General features: G+C 37.4%; 2 protein-coding genes across 6 annotated transcripts in view; one reads left to right on the plus strand and one right to left on the minus strand.

Moving 5' to 3' along the window:
* The window catches only part of LOC121738787 (serine/threonine-protein kinase OSR1-like), a 29,682-nt gene extending 19,176 nt beyond the window's left edge, over positions 1 to 10,506 (minus strand). The window contains exons 1-3 of one of the 5 annotated variants that reach the window (XM_042131031.1): positions 10,493 to 10,506; positions 3,001 to 3,045; positions 2,931 to 2,958 (exon numbers count right to left, since the gene is read on the minus strand). In XM_042131031.1, the coding sequence (XP_041986965.1) occupies positions 2,931 to 2,958; positions 3,001 to 3,022 (50 nt within the window). In that variant the 5' untranslated portion in view covers positions 3,023 to 3,045; positions 10,493 to 10,506. Of the gene's footprint in view, positions 1 to 2,930; positions 3,046 to 6,837; positions 6,924 to 10,293; positions 10,362 to 10,492 lie in introns of those variants that run through there. The other 4 variants (XM_042131028.1, XM_042131026.1, XM_042131029.1 and 1 more) reach the window with 4 other exon arrangements.
* LOC121738788 overlaps positions 6,176 to 23,802 on the plus strand; it is a 28,457-nt gene continuing 10,830 nt past the window's right edge. Inside the window, exons 1-3 of the mRNA XM_042131032.1 lie at positions 6,176 to 6,195; positions 20,467 to 20,664; positions 21,162 to 21,230. Of these exons, the coding sequence (XP_041986966.1) occupies positions 20,476 to 20,664; positions 21,162 to 21,230 (258 nt within the window). The 5' untranslated portion in view covers positions 6,176 to 6,195; positions 20,467 to 20,475. The remainder of the gene's footprint in view (positions 6,196 to 20,466; positions 20,665 to 21,161; positions 21,231 to 23,802) is intronic.

The raw sequence follows: 23,802 nt of genomic DNA on the forward strand, positions 1-23,802 counted from the left end.
CAACTAAATTATAAAACTGTCTGACACTGGCTTGAAAGTACCATCCAGAGGTTGGATTGGAGATGGTCCTAACGTGTAGGATTGTCTGTTAATCTTTGAGCTTGATTTATATGCGCCCGCCCGAACTTGCGAAATCCCTAGAATTTTCGCGATAGCTCGATTTATGAAATTATCCTACGACAGTTACACAGTATATTTTGCTTGTATACAATGACATTGTATGAAAAATTATATATCATTGCTTGTATATGTTGTAGGATGATTTGATAAATCGAATTATCGCGAAAATTCTAGGGATTTCGCGAACGCATTGTCACACTGCAGGACGCATTGTCACATTCTATAGAGTCTAGACTCTAGAGTCTAGCTGGCTTTAGCACAGTAAACTATTTTTCTAAATTATTTATTTAGTCTAGTTGTTGAAAACATAAACGTGGCGATGCGTTACTGACTATAATGTGACCCGTCGTCGGCGTCACGTCACGTCATGACTACCTCATCAATGAGTCAATGAGTCATGACGTCAGATTCTCCATATTTAATCAATTACAACTTTGCGTCATGTACTAGAACTAGATGACGTGCTTTTCAATTGATTTTGATAAGGAGGATGTTCTAAATGATATTTAAAATAACCTCCTGTGGCGGTACCCACAATTCACAATCTTCCTTTGTAGTGGCCACGCTTATCCCACACTCCTTTTTTGAAGTTGGTTAATAAGTTTACTCCTTTTGAATGCTACCTTTTGTTTTTCTTATGGCTGATGAATTTACAATAAAACGCTCATAAGAATGTGTCTATTAAAAATCCCCATAAAAATGGTGACACTATTTAAAAACTAAGTTTCTTATTCTGATTCATTTTGTGCGTAATTTATTCCATACTAAAATTAAATGACGCCCGCAATTCCATTGCGCGAAAATTCGTTTATTGCACGGGTACCGTAAATTTTTCCGGGATAAAAAGTATCATAATATTATGTCCTTTCCCGGGACTCAAAGTATCTCTATACGTTTCGGCTAAATTGGTTCACCGTCTTGAGCGTGAAGAGGTAACAGACAGACAGACTGCAGACAGATAGACAGACTGACGCACTTTCGCATTTATAATATGATCTAGACATGCGGTACCGTGTCAAGCCAAGTTCAAGAATAACAGAACTGGCGAGCAGCACGGAGTGTAATATTACACGAATACCATTTGCAGCCACTTTTCATGGCTCATAAATCATAATTAAGAAACGATTAAACATAATTTATATTTATAATAATATGGGTAAAAGTATGGAATATGGGTTACATTTTTCCGGAAAAAGGTAATATCCATGCTATTGATATCGTCGACCGTAATCGCAAAAATAATGAAATTTTTTTGGACAAATGTAATGAATGATAACGGGTAACGCAGTATAAAACGGGATATTTTCCGATATTTTTCCACAGAAATACCAAATCTCAGAACGGAAAGTGACGAACGCGAAAATGAGCAACGGCTTCGTATTCCGGGTAAGTATTTACTTGCTACTCTTTGGCTTAGTATACACACTTTTTCCGTAGGTATTCGATTTTCAAATTCGTTTTACGTATACGGAAATCCGAATGCATGGAATTCAATAGAAAACACATTAAGGGCCTTATCACACTGGCGATTAGCGAGCGATTTGAAAGCGACGCGATTGCGCGGCGTGCACGCAGCTCGCCTTCGGCGTTTTGGACACTCAGCAGCAAAATGGATTCTGACGTCACTCCCTAGACGAGTCTACTATATATAATAATAATCTGTGTAGACGAGTGTACAAAATGGCGTCCACGCCACGCCCGCGCCACGACGACGCGACGCTGCGCTGTCGCGACGTGCACGCCGCGCAATCGCGGCGTGTGCGCTGCGCAGTTGCGTCGCTTTCAAATCGCTCGCTAATCGCCAGTGTGATAAGGCACTAACTGCCGCTCACGTTCGTTTTTCTCCGTACGTAACGAATTCCACATGCACGTTTTGAGTGCAAGCCGGCACAGTAGTTTTTGTGTATATTCATTCAAACACAGTACAAAAATACACATTACACATCTTTCCTCTTTTCTAAACAAAGTATAACCGAAAAAATGTTTTTACTTAGTAAAACTATAATGCTGTATTGTTCACAAAAGTGTTATTTTACAAATCTGCCGGAATCTTTTTGTCTCAGCGACAATGTCTATGTAATACAATACGTTAGTGATGTAATTGTAACATTGTTCGAGGAAAATTAAAAATCTGATTATGTTACTATTGACTTTGGTGGTATTATGTCGTAACTAGCTATTTGACTGAGCTTTGCTCGGTATTCGATAAAATACGAATAAAATGACATTTTCTAAAAATGATTCCTAGCTAGATCGATTTAACGCCCCCGAAACCCCTATATACTAAATTTTATGAAAATCGTTGGAGCCGATTCCGAGATTCCAATTATATATATTATACAAGAATTGCTCGTTTAAAGATATATACTAGCTATTTGACCTAGCTTTGCTCGGTATTCGATAAAACACGAATCAAATGACATTTTCTAAGAATGATTCCTAGCTAGATCGATTTATCGCCCCCGAAACCCCCTATATACTAAATTTCATAAAAATCGTTGGAGCCGATTCCGAGATTCCAATTATATATTTATATATATACAAGAATTGCTCGTTTAAAGATATAAGATAAGATAAGATAATATACTTATGAGTTATGTATTATCCATACTTATACTTATACTTTATAACTATACTTGCGGAAGGGTTTGTTAGAACTCAGAAAGAATCTACTTACTACTAAAAGTGACAATCTCGGTAGGAACATTAGAAATAAGCACAAGTTAGAAATACCGATAACAGACAAACATATAGACAGACAGACACACTTTCGCTTTTGTAATATTAGTATGGATAGTAGGGATACGTACCGAAAGCCTCCAAAGGACAACAAGTTGTCCTTCTCTAGGACTTGTTCCATGTTGAAGTAGCCGCAGTTCTTCCGTCTCACTTCCATCTTCATTTCGTCGTCATCAATGCCGTGATCTGGAAAAAAGATTTTTTTTTTCTATGTAAAAAGAAAAAAAAATTTTTCGACAGAAAGCGAGCAGTTTGCAGTAGGTACTTAGTAGGTACGTTGACGATATCTTTAGTATTATCATTTATCATAGAATAAGGAAAATATACTCTATGGTATTATTATTATTTAACGCCTTCGTGGTTCAATACTTTAAGGCGATGCAATGGCTTGACTCGAACGTCATTGGTTCGATTCCCACGTTTGATACGTGTTATTTCCAAGATTGGTTAATGGTTAGGTCAATGCAGGGTGATCACCTGATTGTCTGACAAGTAAGACGATCCATGCGTTGGATGGGCGTGTAAAAAATTTCACAACTTTCACGACGACTTTGCACCATTTTGCCAGTGGGCGTGAATTTCAAAGCTGTCAAATTCACGCAAGCCACTGAAAAAGTCCTGGCGCGGGCGGGCCGCAGCTTGTCGCTTGACTATAGCTGGGCTAGATTGTTAACCATTTATCCAATTACGAGTTAATCTATGAATGAAAATATTTCGTTTGACCTAGTGCTAACCCAGAGGCAGCCGCCAGAGTTCTCCTTTGTCACTTATAATAATAACATCCGTATGACGATTTTGATAGGAATAAATAAAATTCAACCGCAGAAATTTCAAGAAAAATCCAATTTATAAAAGACTAGATGACGCCCGCAACTCCGTTGCCCCAAAATTCGTTTATCGCGTAGGAATCACACATTTTTCCGGATTAAAAAAGTATCCTATATCCTTTCCGGAGATTCAAGTATCTTCATACCTCAACAAAATCGGTTCAGCGTGCAGCGGTTTGGTTGTCAAGAAGTAACAGACAGACCTAGGGCCCGGTCTGAGGGGGGGGGGGGGGGCGAGCTAGGTAATTGCCCAGAGCGGCGAAAAAGGAGACTGACTTATTAAAATCTTCCAATCTAGATATTAGCCATCACCAGTCACCACCTAAGTGTGAGAATTTTACCTTCCGACCTACTTTAGATTAGATATTGGAAATGTTTGAGTATTTTCCTTTTTTATTTTTCATTTTCTGTATGTAAAGGATGTTCGCCGGAAAGTTATCTATGCTAGGAGCTGCTAAATAGATAGATCGGGCCCTGCAGACAGACACACTTTCGTATTTATTGGCGGACCGCGGACCGTGCCGCGCGGTCCGGCTCGAACCATCGAACGGGCCCGACCCTGCTAGTCGTCTTGTAAATCTATCCCTTGTATCGTCCACCTACGTGACTCCTCTCCGCGATAATTGCAATACGTGACCGTTATGCCCCTGATCCACATGATACAAAAATAGCCGAAGGTCAAGCCAATGAAGCGGATTTAGCGACAATTTGACTGGACGCGCTAATGATGGGAGATCGCTGCGATTTCTTACATTATACAGGGTGTAAACTGTAAAGTAACAAAGTGATAATAGATTAGGGCACCCATTCTCAAAGTGTGCTCCGTAGAGCCCCAGGGCTCCGCCATGGGCGTAGCGAGGTATGGGCAGGGAGGGGGGATTGGGGGGGAAGTTGCGGGGTGCGAGTGGAAGCATTCAATCTCAGTTCTTCATAATTTTTTCCTCACCTCCAATGCTATTGTGAGATACTCATATTAGGCTCAGCTCAGAGGGGTTCAGCAAGCGATACATCATTTTGAGAAATGTCATCCAACACTAGCATACCAGCATAGAAAAAATTCTGTCAATAGTCAAGACTCAAGTTTGCCATGAAAAAGTAAAGAAATCACTGTGAAATTTGCTGCAAGACTAACTTAATTTTTTTAACTCAAATGATTAATTAGGGCGAGGAGAAGAGGGGATTTCGGGACAAGCTCGAGCGTGTCAGATTAAGCTTGTATAGGCTTCCGACACGTAACTAGTTTTCATGGTATAGAAATCAGATTTCTCAAATGGTGAGTGAAATTTTTTTTAAATATTGAAATATCATCGGATTTGGCAGATTAAGATAAAATGACTGAAGTTTCTGAACCCACCGCTAAAATAAAAAACGATCTTATTTTTTAATCACCTTTACCTAATTTAAAAAACCAACTAGGTCTCAAATCTCAATGACGCTCGAGTGACTACAAAATTAGCACCTTCCCCTCCCCTACTATTATACATAATATGTAGGTATATGGCCAAATTAATGATGTTGGAAGTTGGATAGAAACATCGAAGTCAAAATAATTCTTTCAGCGCCATTACTTTCACAGTAAACTCAATAATATAAAGAACACATACACACCCTAAAGTATTTTTACTTTGTTGAGACACTCTGTATACTTACACACTAATAATTATTGATCGTTGGGCAAAATTGTAGGGAGTGTACTATCAAAAGATAAGGCATTTAGTGGACAGCTACGTTATTTGCCCGTGTTTTTGTGAAACCCAGCTGACAGATCACAACCTAACATTCAGTTGACATATTAAGTCCACCAACAGATCCTCATTTCACGGGACAAAGTGTAATTCTACGTGTAAATATTATATAGTCATTGACATCGACATAGTCAGTGTAAATCTACGTGTAAATATTATACAGTGTGTTACAAAAATAAGTGATAACACTTTAGGGTGTGTACGTGTTCCTTGTAGAGAGCTCACTGTGAAAGTAGCAGCGCTGAAAGACGAAATTTTTTTTCACTTTTGTATGGGCAAGGACTCGAGTGTCACGAGTTTCCCCATACAAAAGTGAAAAAAAAAATTGGTCTTTCAGCGCTGCTACTTTCACAGTGAGCTCTCCACAAGGAACACGTACACACCCTAAAGTATTATCACTTGTTTTTGTTTAAGTAGTATATTTTGTAAATAGTCATGATTGATCATGTGACCACCTTGTCAATACGGTCAATGATTGCACTCGATCAATCTAATCGGTGCAATGCACCAAATAACAATAGGACATATTATTACTGCAATGTTTTCACGCTCGCGCTACAGGAACTAAATAGGTGGCAGTCTTCCACTGTGCCTTTTTGCGTAATTTCTGCCATGCACAGTTATAAACTCTGGAATGAACTGTCGCCAGCAGTATTTCCGGATCAATACGACCTGCAAACCTTAAAAAAAATAGCGTATTCCCTCTTAAAAATCTGCCAATGCACCTGCATATCTTCTGATGTTGCGACTGTCCATGGGCGACGGTAGTAATTGCCTTCTATCAGGTGACCCGCTTGCTCGTTTGCCATCAAATTTTATAAAAAAGATACCTAAAAAACAGAATGTTTTGTTCGAAGTTTGACAAAGTTTCTGTCATAAATTCTGATATGACGTGTGCAACATTATGTCCATTGAATATGTCTGATTTTGTTCGGATTGATTACTGTAAGTGCTAGTGGCGACCTCTGCTCGGACTTTCGCAAATATTCCCTATTCCAAACCAAATAAACTGCGATACCCTGCATAACAGAAAAGAAGACAGAATATTGTGAATCACAATATTTTGTGATAACAGTTTTTGGAAACAACAAAACAACGTCACGTGATCGATTTTGTAACGTATGGCTCTTGCTGACAAGAAAATATTGAATTTTATTTTGAATAAATAATTGGGTATTACAAAAATTATACAATCTATGCAACAAGGAAACAATTTTAGTAAAATATACTTCTTGAGGTACTAAATTGCTTAAAATACACACATTACAAGAATTCATAACATTATGAGCAATTGAGCGTCCTTAATTTCAATTCTACTTCTTATTTAACCTATTAAGTCAGCTGGCATGATCTAAGTAGGTATGTACAAGCAATCTACCACTATCTAACCTACCTGTACCTGTTACCTGTGTATTATCAAAACACTCACCATAATATCCAACAAAAACATATACACAGTCATATTACACAGTCGCGACAGAGCGTGCACTTATTTCGCCTTTCATTCAATTAATGTGTTGAATCGTTCATAAATTTGCTCGGAGAAGGGCTGCACAAACGGTGGGTCAAAATGGACGTTATGTTCCTTTGTTACCTTATCATCTTTGACAACGATAAAGTCGTAGGTAGTGAATCTTAGAATGAAGTTGCTTATAAGTTACATAAGATGTGGTAGAATCAACTATGATTTGGCTTAAAGGGAACCAAAATCACACCGGTAAATGTATGAGAATGATATTTCCTTACTATTGTATTTCAATTGGCAAATACAATATGTTCTCAATGAATCTGAGCAGTTATTTAGCTCCAATTTCAATATTTTTATGAAATAGCAAATATCTAATATATTGTCTAACTCGTAAAAATATCATGTTGTGTAAACTGTATCTTGTGTGATAATTATTTTGATGCTTTGTCGCCCATAATATTTCATGATTCATGGTAGCCTCAATGGTAGCTTAAGAGGATACACCAGGGGCTAGAGAAATGAAAAAAAAGTACGTGTAATATCTATAGCTGTCTCCCTTACCTCAAGCCTAGGTATACCGCAGAACGCGATAGAGACAACTGCAGAAAATCCAGAAAATCAACGATTCGTTGTCCCCTGATTCCTTCTCCAAAACTTAACCGATTTAAGTACTTTTTTCATTAAAGATTAAAAAAAGGCTTGAGCTGTGTTCCTATGTTTTGCTTTTTTTTGTATAATCTAGCCAAATCTGTTTTCTGGACGTTTGAACACAGCGGAAAATCTGGCCATTTTTTTGGGTTTTTGAACGTTCATATCTTATTTAATAATTAAATTATGAAAAAAAAGAAAACATAGGGACATTGTATTAGTGGCCGTAGATATTCAGGAAAAAAATTATAACTCTACTAGCATTATCCAGGGAGGAAACAGGGGACAGCGTTTGTATGGAAAAAAGGGCGGTGTGGAATCCTCTTAAAACTTACCTTTGACCATCGAAATACAATAATAACACGCATTTCTTATACACCCGCAACCACAGAAATGGACTAGATCCATTTTCTGTGCCCGCAACGCTGTTTTCATTTTAAAAATGTTTGTTACGCTCACAAAAATATATCAATGGCACAGAAACACTTGCACTAACTCAGTGCAAAACATGCACTGAGTTAGTGCAAGTGTTTCTTTGCAAATAAATTGCAATATCACCAGGGAAACAGGAAAGTCTTATCATATTTTTTAAGCTTTTGCATAGCTTTTCACGCGTGCTTTTGCGCGCGGCGACTGAATCACGAAATTCCGTAACGAAGAAACCTAACAATCTCAACACAATAATTGTGCGGATTAGATACGGTGTTTGTGTGCTTGCGACTAGACGTATGCGAATTATAATTGCATATTAAGTTGATAAAAATGCTATTCAATAGCTTTACCGCGGCACCCTGAGTGCCCTACGCACTTTTTATTAATTTTATTCAAACATCACATGCAGTTAAAACATTTTCCCACAAAACTGTTGATTACAGTTTGTCTGGTTTTGACAGAGTTTAATTATTATTTATTTGTAGTAAAATGATCTCGTCAGTTGTCAACATTGTGAACTAAAATCGATGATTATTATTATAGGCTACCGCGGTACCTTTTCTGGGACCATATTTTTGAGACAGTTGCGTTTCTTTAACATCGTATTTCGATGACGTTGCCGTAATCTTATCAAAACATGGAGGCGTGACAAAATGATTTAGCTCGCACCGGGTGCTATGAAATAAACAAATATACTTACAAGGAAATTTCTTGTACAAATAATCCGCTTATTCATAAAAATATTCGGCTTGATTATATCAAATGTTTTCAATTTTGATCGTCATGGAAAACATGGAAATTCAGCCAGTTTTTTACCGACTTTATCCCTAAAAAGTAGTTTTTATTATTCGTAGCTAAAAAGGAAGTTTTCGGACCCCGTAATAAAAATAGACAATCGATATGCCATGCTAATGACAAGTAAGGGCAATCAACTATACTATAAACCACTACTACTAATGATAAAAACTAAAATCACGGTCCGTGACTAAAATACGTGTGTCCGTCTCCCAATCTAAGATTTTTATTAGTATTTTGGTGTCAGTTCAGTCAGGCTTCGTTTGACTATAATGAGAAAATGGCTACTGAACACTAATTAATATGTACCCTTGTTTTGTTGTAAAATATTTTTTATAACAATGAGTGGACAGAAAATAACTTTTCTTTCTTTTTTCCTGTAAAGATCTACAATCAGTCAACAACCTTTCATCGTTTGTCGCAAGAAGTGAGTACAGTTGAGTAATGACCACTATAGAAATATTTATGAACTGATAAGTTGGAATATATAAGTGGAGAAGTGGAAAACTAATATTTTGTAAAATTGAAGTGAAACCCAAAATGTTTTCCCATATAATTTTCCCGGTCATATGCAAAAAACGAACATTTAAAAAATGTTTGTTACCCACTTCATCCACTTAGGTACGTCTTCTTTGTGGAGATCCAAGAAGTCTGAGCGTTTCACAATTTTATATTCTTCTAATTCGTCGCGCGGTATTCGTATATTTTGCCGTGATTAAAAATATTATCCTATAACCGTTCCCGGGCCCATATTTTTATTACTATTATCTCCATAGTTTAAAATCATAAAACATAACAAATTTTAAAATCCGTTCAGCGGTTAAGTGAGAAGAGGTAAATAAACACTTTATAACACTAATATATTGTAAGGACAAGGACAATCGTATGGAAATTACGTGAGTCAAAAAGAACACAGTATTAGTTTAAACTAGCGACCTGTACATGGGCGTACCCAGGTTCTGGGCCAGGGGGGGGCAAATCAGATTTTTTATAAGCTAGGTGTTTATAAAGAATAAAAAATTAATAATTTTTAGTTGTATTGCAAACAAATGGCAAAAATTCGTTATTTTTATAGATGAAAGTACTAGATAATATATCTACTTAGTAGGGACGTCAACATGATCCAGGGGGGGGCAGCTGCCCCCCCTGCCCCCTCCCCCCTCGGTACGCCCATGGACCTGTATGTAATACTTAGTACATTATTTTGATAAATTTCGTAGGGTTCAGCCTGCGTTTGCAATGTAAGCGGAAAAAAATGTAATTATTTACATCACATTAGAAATCTCAACAATAACAGTATTTCTCCACTGTTTAATGAATGTTATTATACTTATAAACCTCCCTCTTGAATCACTTTATATATTAAAGAAAACTGCATCAAAATCCGTTGCGTAGTTTTAAAGATTAAAGGGAACAAAGGGACATGAGGACAGAAAAAGCGACTGTTTTATACTATGTAGTGATAATAGGCACAGCTAACAAGTTAAATACTTACTAGAATATACATAGTTTTACTTACCACATCTGTATATCTTTAGTGCACGATAATTATTATCATCAACCCGAATTCCAACAATTTTTAACCTTTTTTTTTCATTAGTATTAAAAGACGTAATTTTAAAATGAATAGCACAGAAATTAGTCACTGTATTGTTCTAAATTCGACATGCAAATTCACTATTAACATAAATTAGTATAAACATAGTTTTGGAACTCACAAGCTATGTGTTCAAGCACCGTTCTATCGTTTGTTATACTGAGGGTAGTTGGAAATAATATGATAGTTTCACGCAAGCTGCTGTGATTGGTTGATAGTTTCAACGGAGCGTGATTGGTCGGATTCGATTTAAATTATTTAACCAGATACATAGTACTATCAGAGAAGTTGATTCCTATGCAAATCGGGGACCTAAGTGTTTGGTTGCGTTACGTCAAACCCAGCTGACAGATCACAATTAACATTGAATTGACATATTCGACCAAGTAACGTTGGTCTGTCAATTGCATAGGAATCAACTTCCTCGATGGTACAACAGATTAATTTGACTTCCATTACTTCCATTGTTTTTTTTTGTAATAGGTTGGGGAAAAAGTCTTTTCGTGTATGAACATGTAATAAAATAGGTATGCACAGAATGGGAATTGTCCATTTTTTTTTTAATTTTGCTCCTTACAAAAACATTTCGAGGAATAAGGTCAGTGATCGTTTTTATATAAACGAAAAAAATACCCATTAGTTACTTATATTTTTGAACAAATATGTTTAACCTTTGTTTGACCTTCAATGGCGTTAAATTAGCAATAAATTCGACCAACATTACGTTTCGAACTTTTTTTTAGTGAGAAATTGCATTTGACGAATCAGCCATTATAAATAAGATTGAAAGGAAAAAAACATACTGCAGAGGTCAATTATTGGCCGCCGATGATGACGTCAGAGCGAAACTTTAAAAATTTATTGAGAAAAAACTAGCCAATGAATTTCAAATTATAATTTAATTTATATTCTTAAAATACCCTATTTTAACGAAAAAAAATATATACTTAATAAGTACATGTGATTTTTTTGGACAATGCCCATTGCATTCCAGTGCATTATTCTACATTATTCTAGTAGCAGATCCAGCGCTGGCTTGGATTACTGGATAGAATTAGTGTATATCGGCCATGATGGCTTAAATAACCGGACTGTGAACCTATGATTGCGTAGCCCTGTTTATTGATAACAGAGGAAGGGGGGATACGTTGTACAAAATGTTGAGGGGCCCTGCAATTGTCTGATAGCAATCACAGTTATACCACTATACGGCCATTGGTTAAAAATGTTCAAGCTGACATCGCACATTAGTTTCGGAGAAAAGTGGCTGTGACATGCGGACGAACAGACAGACAGACATGACGAATCTATAAGGGTTCCGTTTTTTGCCATTTGGCTACGGAACCATAAAAATAACAAACATCGCTAAAGTCGTGTTCACTTCACTCACGGGAACTGTACATTTTCCGCATCCTGCAATTGTCTGATAGCAATCACAGTTATACCACTATACGGCCATTGGTTAAAAATATTCAAGCTGACATCGCACATTAGTTTCAGAGAAAAGTGGCTGTGACATGCGGACGAACAGACAGACAGACATGACGAATCTATAAGGGTTCCGTTTTTTGCCATTTGGCTACGGAACCCTAAAAAGAACAAACATCGCTAAAGTCGTGTTCACTTCACTCACGGGAACTGTACATTTTCCGCATCCTGCAATTGTCTGATAGCAATCACAGTTATACCACTATACGGCCATTGGTTAAAAATATTCAAGCTGACATCGCACATTAGTTTCAGAGAAAAGTGGCTGTGACATGCGGACGAACAGACAGACAGACATGACGAATCTATAAGGGTTCCGTTTTTTGCCATTTGGCTACGGAACCCTAAAAAGAACAAACATCGCTAAAGTCGTGTTCACTTCACTCACGGGAACTGTACATTTTCCGCATCCTGCAATTGTCTGATAGCAATCACAGTTATACCACTATACGGCCATTGGTTAAAAATATTCAAGCTGACATCGCACATTAGTTTCAGAGAAAAGTGGCTGTGACATGCGGACGAACAGACAGACAGACATGACGAATCTATAAGGGTTCCGTTTTTTGCCATTTGGCTACGGAACCCTAAAAAGAACAAACATCGCTAAAGTCGTGTTCACTTCACTCACGGGAACTGTACATTTTCCGCATCCTATGTCCTTTCCCGGGTGCCGGGACCCAAAGTATCTACATTCCCAACAAAATCGGTTCAGCGGTTTGGGCGTGAAAATTTTTAGAAATTATACAGAGTGCAATTAAGGCTGCAGTCTTGCAAAATTCACTCGCTGCGAATTATTTGCGCATTTTTAACACAAACTAACACTAACTAATAAAATAACACTAAATATTATTTTGCGTATAATTATATAAGTAATAGCTAGTTATTTTTTTTAGGTTCATATAATATGTTGTTGTAATGTTAGGTAAATCAAGCGTTAAAAACAGCTCTTCGTGCCCAATGTCATTTCGGGTTGTTTTTGTGCGCTTAGTTTATGGCAATAAATAATATAATTTAAATTTTAAATATCTGTTCAGCGCATAATGAGCTCAACATTCTCATCTTCAAAATGCGCAGATTAGTTTTTTCTAATTATCTTTCATTTTCTTAATTAAGAGTTCATCAAAATTCTCTGTTTTTATCTCTTATTAAACGAGTTATTTCATAAAAAATATGCATCGTAAGTATGTAATAATTAGATTATTTTGATGCCAAGAGTTCAATAAAGCAATTAATACAAAAAAAAAATCACCTTAGTCACCTTACTTCAACAATAATAATAATCTCAAAGACCTACACAATTAATTTCCCTTGCAATTCTTGTTTATAAGCCCTTTTTTGCAGGTCTTATGAGATTATTATTATTGTTAACACCACAATTATTAATGGACACTACACGTCGCCTCCCGCATCACCCCCGCTCTATCCACTGCGGCGAAGTGACCGTTCTGCAACGATTTTAAGTGGGATAAAATAGGTTATTGTAAAAAAATTAACACCCTATTTTTGGTTAAATGGACTCTCCTAATGATACGTAAAAACAATTTGGCCGGTAGGTTTAATCATAGTATAAATAAGGAGGTTTAATTGCACCCTGTATGTTACTAGTAGTGCCTTAATAAGTTAATCAGACACTAAGTTCAGTAGTTTAGATGGTAAAGTGGAACAAATTCAGTGATTAACCGAAAGATATCATCGACCATCCCAGTGAAGTGATAATAATAATCAATAGTGTTTGTGTATTGACTATTGACTCATGCAGTTACCTGTATGACAATTTCAATGTTGCATTACGTTTGGCACAGACGGGACACATTCGACGGGGTTTCTGAAGTGAAATTTCATTAGATTTCACAATATGCACAGTATTCTCAAATTGCTGAACTCTGTCCGTAGCGGTCATTAGCCTCCTGTCATATTTTATGGTTTTCTATACAAACCGCGACTGACTATGAAATGACGATGAAGATGTTTCTAGTTAAGACTAGAAACATCTGTCACTTCATTGTCAATTGCAATAAGCGGTTTCTTCCCTTAGGCCGGGCGATATTTTGCATATGGTACTCGATGTCAACTGAGTATGAAGTATATTATAATATCACTTCAAACTTATAAATAGTTGGAGATTACCGTACATCGATTGAGTCGCTTACGTGCATATCAGAAAAGTATATTGTGTGAGAACTGCACATTTTTCCGGGACAAAAACATTCCTTGTCCCAGATTCAAATTAGTATCTCCAATCTCCATGCCAAATTTTATCAAAATAGATTAAATAGTTTAGGCGAGAATCATAAAAGTTTATTGTGCGGGAACCATATATTTCCACAATAAATAGCATATGATCCTTCACGTGGTCTATTTAAATTTCTCCAGTAGTTCGTGAGATATGCTCTTTCAAATAATTTGCCCCGTTTTTTTCCACATTTTCCTCTATGTCTTTGCTGCTTTTAGTCTGAGCCTAATAAAATGTAACCTATAGCCTTTCTTGATAAATGGGCTATCTAACACTGAAAGAATTTTTCAAACCGCACCAGTAGTTCCTGAGATTAGCGCGTTCAAATAAGCCCTTTTAAATAATTTCCCCAATTTTTTCCACATTTTTCTCTATTTCTTCGCTCTCATTAGTCTTAGCGTGATAAAATACAGCTTATAGCCTTTCTCAGTAAATGGGCTATCTAACACTGAAAGAATTTGTCAAATCGGACCAGTAATTCCTGAGATTAGCACCTTCAAATAAGCCATTTAAAATAATTTTCCCAATTTTTTCCACATTTTTCTCTATTTCTTCGCTCTCGTTAGTCTCAGCGTAATAATATATAGTGAAAGAATTTTTCAAATCGGACCAGTAGTTCCTGAGATTAGCGCGTTCAAATAAGCCATTTCAAATGATTTCTCCCGTTTTTTCCACAGTTTCCTCTATTTCTTCTTCCCTATTAGTTTGAGCGCAATAAAATATAGCTTATAGCCTTTTTCGATAAATAGGCTATCTAAAACTGAAATAATTTTTCAAATCGGACCTTTAGTTCCTGAGATTAGCACGTTCAAATAAGCCCTTTCAAATAATTTCCTCCCGTTTTTTTCTTCTATTTCTTTGCTCCTATTAGTATGAGCATGATAAAATATAGCCTATAGCCTTCCTCGATAAATAGGCTATCTAACACTGAAAGAACTTTTCAAATCGGACCAGTAGTTCCTGAGTAAAACTCTTCCGCTTTATAATAATATTATAGTATAGATAATTAAGGAAATGGCTGCTTAGGTAGACGGCGGACCCTACAATATACACCATACTTGACATAATTCACATCTCAACTACATCAAAGAATAAATTTTTCTGATAATATTTTTCTGATTATTTATTTTAAATAAATGTTTGGAATCCTGTAATTTAGTCCTATAATATTGTTTATTGCACTTGTGCCAGTCGTGCGTCGCGTTATTAGTGTCTCGTCTTTTTTTTTTTTTTTTGCGCAGGTGATCATGGGTGCCCCGGGTTGGCGATGTGCCTCAGTTAGCTGAAGCACCCCGGGGGTATGTGAGACTCTTACTCACTAAAACCACCTGCGGTTCGCCTTCAGCCGCAAAGTTAGGGAACACTTCGGCAAACTGAAGCGTTCCCCTCGGCGCCGGGACTGGCTAAGCCGGGGAGGTCCATCCTCTCCCGGAGCCCCGTTAGACGAGACTTCGTTAGAGGAGGTTCGCATAGCGTCGCCTCCGCAGTCCCGTCCTACGCCGGCGGAGCGGCAGAGAGGTGGGATAGTCCTCTCTGTCCCGCTCCGCGGCCTCTTTCTGCGACATAACAATAATAATTAGTGTCTCGTCTGCGCAGATCCTAACATTGAAATAGAATAACCGATAGCAGAATCACAATAAAGAACATTATTACTTATCTAAATATCCTTGCTTTTATGTGTAATTTTTATACAATGTAGGTGTCCGTAATCCATACTAATTTACTACCTACCTAATAATATTATAAATGCGAAAATGTGTCCGTCTATCTGTTACCTCTTCACGCTCAAACCGCTGGACCAATTTTGCTGATATTTAGTATGGGGATACTTTGAGTGCCCTGAAAGGACATAGATACTTTTTATCCCGAAAAAATGTACGATTTCCGCGCGATAAACGAATTTTGGCACAACGGAGTTGCGGGCGTCATCTAGTAATTTATACTAAGTAGGTAAGATAATAAACACTGAATTATTTACTTTAATTAAATTTAGGTGAGTATGTGTTAAATATTATAAAGGCGAAAGTTTGTTATGGATGTGTGGATGTATGGATGTGTGGATGTATGGATGTGTGGATGTATGGATGTTTGTTACTCTTTCACGCAAAAACTACTGAACAGATTTTAATGAAACTTTACAATAATATAGCTTATACATCATAATAACACATAGGCTACAATTTTAACCGACCTTCAAAATGGGGGAGGTGTTATGTTCGTTTTCTTATGTTCAGCGATTACTCCGCCGTTTGTTAACCGATTTTCAAAATTTTTCTTTTGGTATATAGGGTATCATCCCAATTTGGTATTATATTCAGAAAAGTGGTGATCTGATGAAGGATCCATAAGTAATCGAGGGAACTCCTCAAAATTTATGGGGAAACATGTGGTGACTTCGGTTTCGTGAGAAGTATTCTAAGCATATGCTACAAACAAGTAAAAGGTAGGTTCGGAAAGTGCTGAGAGAAGTCCTGATTCTTTAAAGATACAAGTTTGGGAGTTTCGGCGTTGTTTTAAGAACGGAAAGCGTATGCATGAATTACATTCATCATCATCATCATCATCATCATCATCACTACCATAATATTATACCATGCATCGTCCCATGATTATGAGCCTTTTCATAGTTTTTTAGATCGAGGCTCGAGTGTGTCAAGCGATAATTAAAAAAAATCTATACTTAATATTATAAACCTTTGCTTGAATACGCTAATCTCAGGAACTACAGGTCCGATTTAAAAACTTATTTCAGTGTTAGATATCTCATTTATCGAGTAACCTATAGGTTATATTATATTAATATATTATCACGCTAAGACTAATACGACCGAAGAAACTCAGGAAATGTGGTAAAAACGGGGAAAATATTAGAAAGGGTTTATCTCACGAACTACTGGAGCAATTTTTATAGCAATATTTGGCACTTATATAGAGTTAAGAGTAGACCACTTGAAAGGAGTATTTATAGCTATTTTTATTCGAAAATGTACGGTTTCTGTGAAATTCCTAATTTACGCGGGCGAAGCCGCGCGGGACATCTAGTTAGTTAATAAAATGTTAAATGTGATCTGCAAAAAAATGTTTGTTATTCTTGTGCCTGAATTCAATTAATAGCAATTTCTTTTGGAACTGGTGCTACATTTTTATTTGTTATTTTTAGTGTTCCGTAGCCAAATGGCAAAAAACGGAACCCTTATAGGTTCATAGGTCATATCTGTCTGTCTGTCTGCCTGTCTGCCTGTCCGTCCGTATGCCACAGCCACTTTTCTCCGAAACCGTATCTTTTAAATAAAATTAAAATATACGGGACCCTTCGTGCGCCAGTCCCAACCGAACTTGGCCGATTAATTACAAGTAGGTATTATTGATGTCATATTTATATCCTACTATCCTACTAATATTATAAAGGCGAAAGTTTGTTTGGATGTATGGATGTGTGGATGTACGGATGTTTGTTACTCTTTCACACAAAAACTACTGAACGGATTTTAATGAAACTTTACAATAATATAGCTTATACATCAGAATAACACATAGGCTACAATTTTAACCGACTTTTAAAATGGGGGAGGTGTTATGTTCGTTTTCTTATGTTCAACGATTACTCTCCTACTCCTATAATGACCCAGCTGTTATTGGTGCTTTTCATAGTCTTTTAGATCGGGACTCGAGTATGTCAAGCGATAATTGAAAAAATCTATACTTAATATTATAAACCTGAAGAGTATGTTTGCTTGAACGCGCTAATCTCAGGAACTACTGGTCCGATTTAAAAACTTATTTCAGTGTTAGATAGCTAATTTATCGTGTAAGACTATAGACTATATATTATTATCACACTAGACTAATACGACCGAAGAAACTCAGGAAAATGTGGGAAAAACGGGGGAAATATTAGAAATTACGAACTACTGGAGCAATTTTTATGGCAATATTTGACACAGATATAGACCAAGTGAAGGGAGTAGAAACAAAAGAGATATTTTTATGGGAAAATGTACGGTTTCCGTAAAATTCCTAAATTACGCGGGGGAAGCCGCGCGGGACATCTAGTTATTAAGTAATCATAAGTACTTACTACTAAATGGCGCCCTCAACTCCGTTGCGCCTAAATCCATATCTCGCGCTGGAACCGTACATTTTTCCGAGACAATAACTATCATAAGTCCTTTCCCGGGAGTCAAAGTATCCATACATTCATCAAAATCGGTTATGCTGTTTAGCGTGAAGAGGTGAACAGACAGACAAATAGACCCACTTTCACATTTGTAATATTAATATGGATGATATTACGATAGACAGACAAGACAATATTAATGGCTGATGGAATTTTTATAACTCGACCAAATGACGTATTTAATGTATTACATTATTAATATAAAATATTACGAACCTATTAGGTTCGTAATATTTTATATTAATAATATGGATGAGATTACGATAGACAGACAAGACAATAGATGGCAGATGGCGGAATTTTTGTAACTCGACCAAATGACGTATTTAATGTATTACATTATTAATATAAAATATTACGAACCTATTAGGATCGTAATATTATATATTAATAATATGGATGAGATTACGATAGACAGACAAGACAATAGATGGCATATGGCGGAATTTTTGTAACTCGACCAAATGACGTATTTAGGGCCTATTTCACCACTTCCTGATAAGGCTATCCACCAATTAACTTGACAGATCAAGTATGGAGAATCTGTCAAAAAAGTTATGAATAGCCTATTAGGCACTTTATCAGAAAGTGGTGAAACAGGCCCTTAATGTAATAGGTTTGCCATCTGCCCTACTAAATAGAAACAGCGTACCTACTAGCAGAAGCGTAGGTTCTGCTAGTACGCTGTTAGCGATATTTCATATTTTTTAAACAAAATTGATTTTTTTAATCAATTTTTCTTAGATCAATGATTGGTCACGCGCGCGCGTAGCGCGTAGACCAATCATTCATCTAAGCAATTTTTGTTGCCTGGCCCCTGTAAGTCACAGGCTGTGACCCGGGCCGGGGGCTCCGTTGCGCGTTGACATACGGCATATTTAAGCCCGGCCGCACATTGTACGACATTTCTGATCAGAAACAGTTGAACGTCTGCGCTGTCTCTTACATTTTGTACTGAGCCGAGTGAGCTCGAGCTCGCCGGAAGGATATTTCGGATGGTGTGCGGGGTAGCGATCCGGTGGAATTCAAATGTTTCTGATCAGAATTCGGACAATGTGCGGCCGGGCTTATAAGGCGGTAGCTACGCCTCTACGTATGATTCTCAAATCGCGGAATTCTGTCTGTAGCAGTCATTGACTCCTTGTCAAAAAACTTGTCAGTTTCTATTTTTTATATACAGAGTGTAACAAAAATAAGTGATAATACTTTAGGGTGTGTACGTGTTCCTTGTAGAGAGTTCACTGTGAAAGTAGCAGCGCTGAAAGACGAAAAATTTTTTTCACTTTTGTATGGAGAAACTCGTGACGCTCGGGCCCTTGCCCATACAAAAGTTAAAAAATTTTTTCGTCTTTCAGCGCTGCTACTTTCACAGTGAACTCTTTACAAGGAACACGTACACACCCTAAAGTATTATCACTTATTTTTGTTACACACTGTATATGTATACAAATCGCGATTGACAATGAAGTGACAGATGTTTCTAGTCTATGGCATGATATCGTATATTGCATACATGTGAGCACAGTATGAATCATATCACTTCAAACCATTATAGGTTTATGCTTCAAACCATAGACATAATATATACTATAGGTTTATGCTTCAAACACATAAATAACTAGTTGGAGATTATCATACGAAGAGGTAACCAAGACGTATTTCGATGAAACTATGATAGTCTGTTTCTTTACAAGAACACAAATTTACCCTTAAGTTAACAGAACGCAGTGCGAGTATTTTTCACATAGCTCCTAGACAAAACAGTCAGTGACCGCTGATATCTCACTTTTACCGCGGGCTCCAAACTCGCGGCGCGAATTGCGGCCGCGATTCACAGTAGCTACGCGCCGTGAACACGACACGAAAAAATACGGCCCTCTACACTCGCAATCTTCGCATTTACGTTCGCGTATTATGGACGTTGAATTCACTGTTGCTGCTACTCTGACATTGTGTGCGACAGCTAATAAAAGCGAGTGTGAATAATGTTCGCGTTCGCGTTTCGCGAGCCCTTTGTCGCGGGCCAAAAAACCGACATCGGAGGGAGAAAGCCGCGAAGCGCAAACGTGAATCCGCTAAAACAAACCTACCTCCACACTCGCGGTTCGCGGCCTTCGTAGGCTTTCGCGCCGCGAGTGTGGAGCACGCTTTACGTTGGCTTGTAAGGGTACCTACTCACAGGTTCTTCTTCCAGTTGGTCTTCATGTGCGTGGTAACAACCATAACAGCGACGAGGGACGAGACCCAGGACTTTATAGACCACGTGCTGAGGATACCTAACCCCAACAAGGTGCTGAAGTCTGTGCTCGGCAGGCTCGAGAGGAACCGGGAGGGGCTGCTCAGCAGAACCCTGACACGGATGGCAGATGAGGACTGTGAGGAACCTTCGGAGGTAAGGATTCGGGTGCAGCAAAACTAAGTGTACCTAGTTTTGGGTTTGTATGTTTCCGTTGTAGAGTTCATTGTGAAATTAGTCGCTGAATGAGTAATTTTTTTGGGTTTGCATGGGCAAACGTCCCAGCGTCATGAATTTGTCCATACAGAATATAACATTTTAAACTTTCGCGTTGCATTATAATTAAACTTTTTAATCGGGACTTAACGCAACTTATTTAAGTAGTAATGCTACTACGAGTACATACTTTTTCTCGACGTTTCGGCCGTGTTGCAACGGCCGTGGTCACGAGGGGACTGCAGGAGCGCGACGTCTTCGTTTGCACCGGGCGGTCGGTTCTACGACTACCCTCGAGTTGTGTTCCAATACACTGAAAGTGAACTTCGCAGTGAACCTACTGACTTTCAGTGTATTGGAACACAAATATTGGACAGTTTCATATTTCTTCAATATTTTGAAAACGAATGCTTCTACATGCTTATCATTAATTCCAGGCTTTACCAGAATATACTGAAACACTACAAGCCTCCCGTGAGAGAGAACTAAGGCAACTTGGTATACAGGTAAGCTAGGACAAGCTATGTATAAGGGAAAATATAATATAATATACAATATAAAATATAATATACAAGCTATCACCCTACAGAAAATGTATATAATAAATAATCGATGTATCTGAGTGCAGCTGTTAGACTTGATAGAAAATACAATTAGTCCAATCAAATTACGAAATAAATAAACATGAACGAACACAGTTTGGGGATTTTAAAGATCGATAGGAGGGTGTATTCTGAGCATAAATTCCCTCACACCCGACATTCGACAACACCCTCTCCACCTAGGGACACGGTATCGAATAGAAAGTATCGATACTGTACTCATGAGTAATATCGATAAAAAATTATCGTACTCGTAAAAGTATCGACATAAAAGTATCGATACTTTAAAGTATCGAGTACTTTTTTCAGGGTCTAATGCGCATACGCCAGATCTATACTAATATTATAATTGGGAAGAGTTTGTTTGTTTGTTTGTTTGAACGCGCCAACCTCAGGAACTACTGGTCCGATTTGAAAAATTATTTCAATGTTAGATAGCCCATTCATCGAGGTAGGCTATAGGCTATATTTTTATCACGCTAAGACTTAAAGGAGCGAAGAAATAGATGAGAATGTGGAAAAAACGGGGGAAATTATATGGAATTGCTTATTATATTATGAACTACTGGAGCAATTTTTATGTTATTTGGCAAACATGAAGAATAGACCACGTGAAGGGACATAGGCTATTTTTTGCTGCAAAATGTACGGTTGCGTGAAATTCCTAAATTACGCAAGCGAAGCCGCGCGGAACCTATATATAATAAAATCGTAGGAAGTCAATTCTGCATATTGAATATTTTTGTACAATAAATAATACTTTGGATGTGAACTACTATGGTAACGCGGACGAAGTAATACGTTAGTAACATAGAATATCATTGCGAAGTAAGATGTTAATATTAGTCAGTAAGCATCGTCTGTACCTGAGAAAGAAAAATAAATATAAGATAAAAAAATACCCATAAAGCCACAATTTTGTTATTACAAAAACTTGGCTTAACACGCTACTAGTACCGCGTGTCTAGATTTTATCACCCCTCCTCCGTACAAATTACAATCGCTCAAAACAAGAAGTTTGTCAAGCCGTTTTGGGGATAGACGGTTTCTGGTTTTAGTAATCGTACTTCCATCTTTCGAAGTAAATCGTTCTGAAAGCACTGACGTCGCAGGAATCGATAAATTCTCGTGCCAACTTATACAATTTTGGAAAAACAACAGCTTTCATATCATCACATTGTTAATAGATCAAATTAATGACAGTAAACTGTAAAACAAAAAAAAAATCTATAATCATCTAAAATATGTACATCACACGTAGACTTCACAACAACCAACAGAGCTACAAGTTATTAAGTCCGCGATGCTTATGTTGTCCCCTTAAGAGGATTCCACACCGCCCTTTTTTCCATACAAACGTTGTCCCCTGTTTCCTCCCTGGATAATGCTAGTAGAGTTATAATTTTTTTCCTGAATATCTACGGCCACTAATACAATGTCCCTATGTTTTCTTTTTTTTCATAATTTAATTATTAAATAAGATATGAACGTTCAAAAACCCAAAAAAATGGCCAGATTTTCCGCTGTGTTCAAACGTCCAGAAAACAGATTTGGCTAGATTATACAAAAAAAGCAAAACATAGGAACACAGCTCAAGCCTTTTTTTAATCTTTAATAAAAAAAGTACTTAAATCAGATAAGTTTTGGAGAAGGAATCAGGGGACAACGAATCGTTGATTTTCTGGATTTTCTGCAGTTGTCTCTATCGCGTTCTGCGGTATAGGCTTGAGGTAAGGGAGACAGCTATAGATATTACACGTACTTTTTTTTCATTTCTCTAGCCCCTGTTGTATCCTCTTAAACACCTCACGTAATTTGTGGACGCCTCCTTAGACTTTTGTTCGAAAATAACAAAAATATTTTGTAATAAATACAATTAGGTAAAACGGGTAAAACCAAGGATTTTCTGTATGAAAGTGTGCTTATAGTTGTAATATTTTAATGAAGATTTTGACAATATAACCCCCCCCCCCCCCCCCGTAATATTTATTTTCATTTTATAATAAATTTAGTCCTGAGCCGGTAAAGTTTTTTTTAATGCAAAACGAGCAAACGGGTCACCTGATGGAAAGCAACTTCCGTGGCCCATGGACACTCGCAGCATCAGAAGAGCTGCAGGTGCGTTGCCGGCCTTTTAAGAGCTGATAGGGTAATAGGGCAGGGTGAAGATGGAAAAGGAAATAGGGGAGGGTAGGGAAGGGAAGAGGGTAGGGGATTGGGCCTCCGGTAAAACACTCTCGGCGAGACAGCGCAAGCGCTGTTTCACGCCGGTTTTCTGTTAGAACGTGGTATTTTTCCGGTCGAGCCGGCCCATTCGTGCCGAAGCATGGCTCTCTCACTTATATAATATGGCAATAATTGGATGTCTTACCTTTTATTAACATTTTTAATTCAATAAAAATTCTTAATACCCCAGTTCCGGATTTATAAATAGGCTGTTCATCCTAGCCTATATTTTTTTAACCTAATGATAACA

Source organism: Aricia agestis, chromosome Z (genome assembly GCF_905147365.1).
Source record: "Aricia agestis chromosome Z, ilAriAges1.1, whole genome shotgun sequence".
Classification (NCBI taxonomy): domain Eukaryota; kingdom Metazoa; phylum Arthropoda; class Insecta; order Lepidoptera; family Lycaenidae; genus Aricia; species Aricia agestis.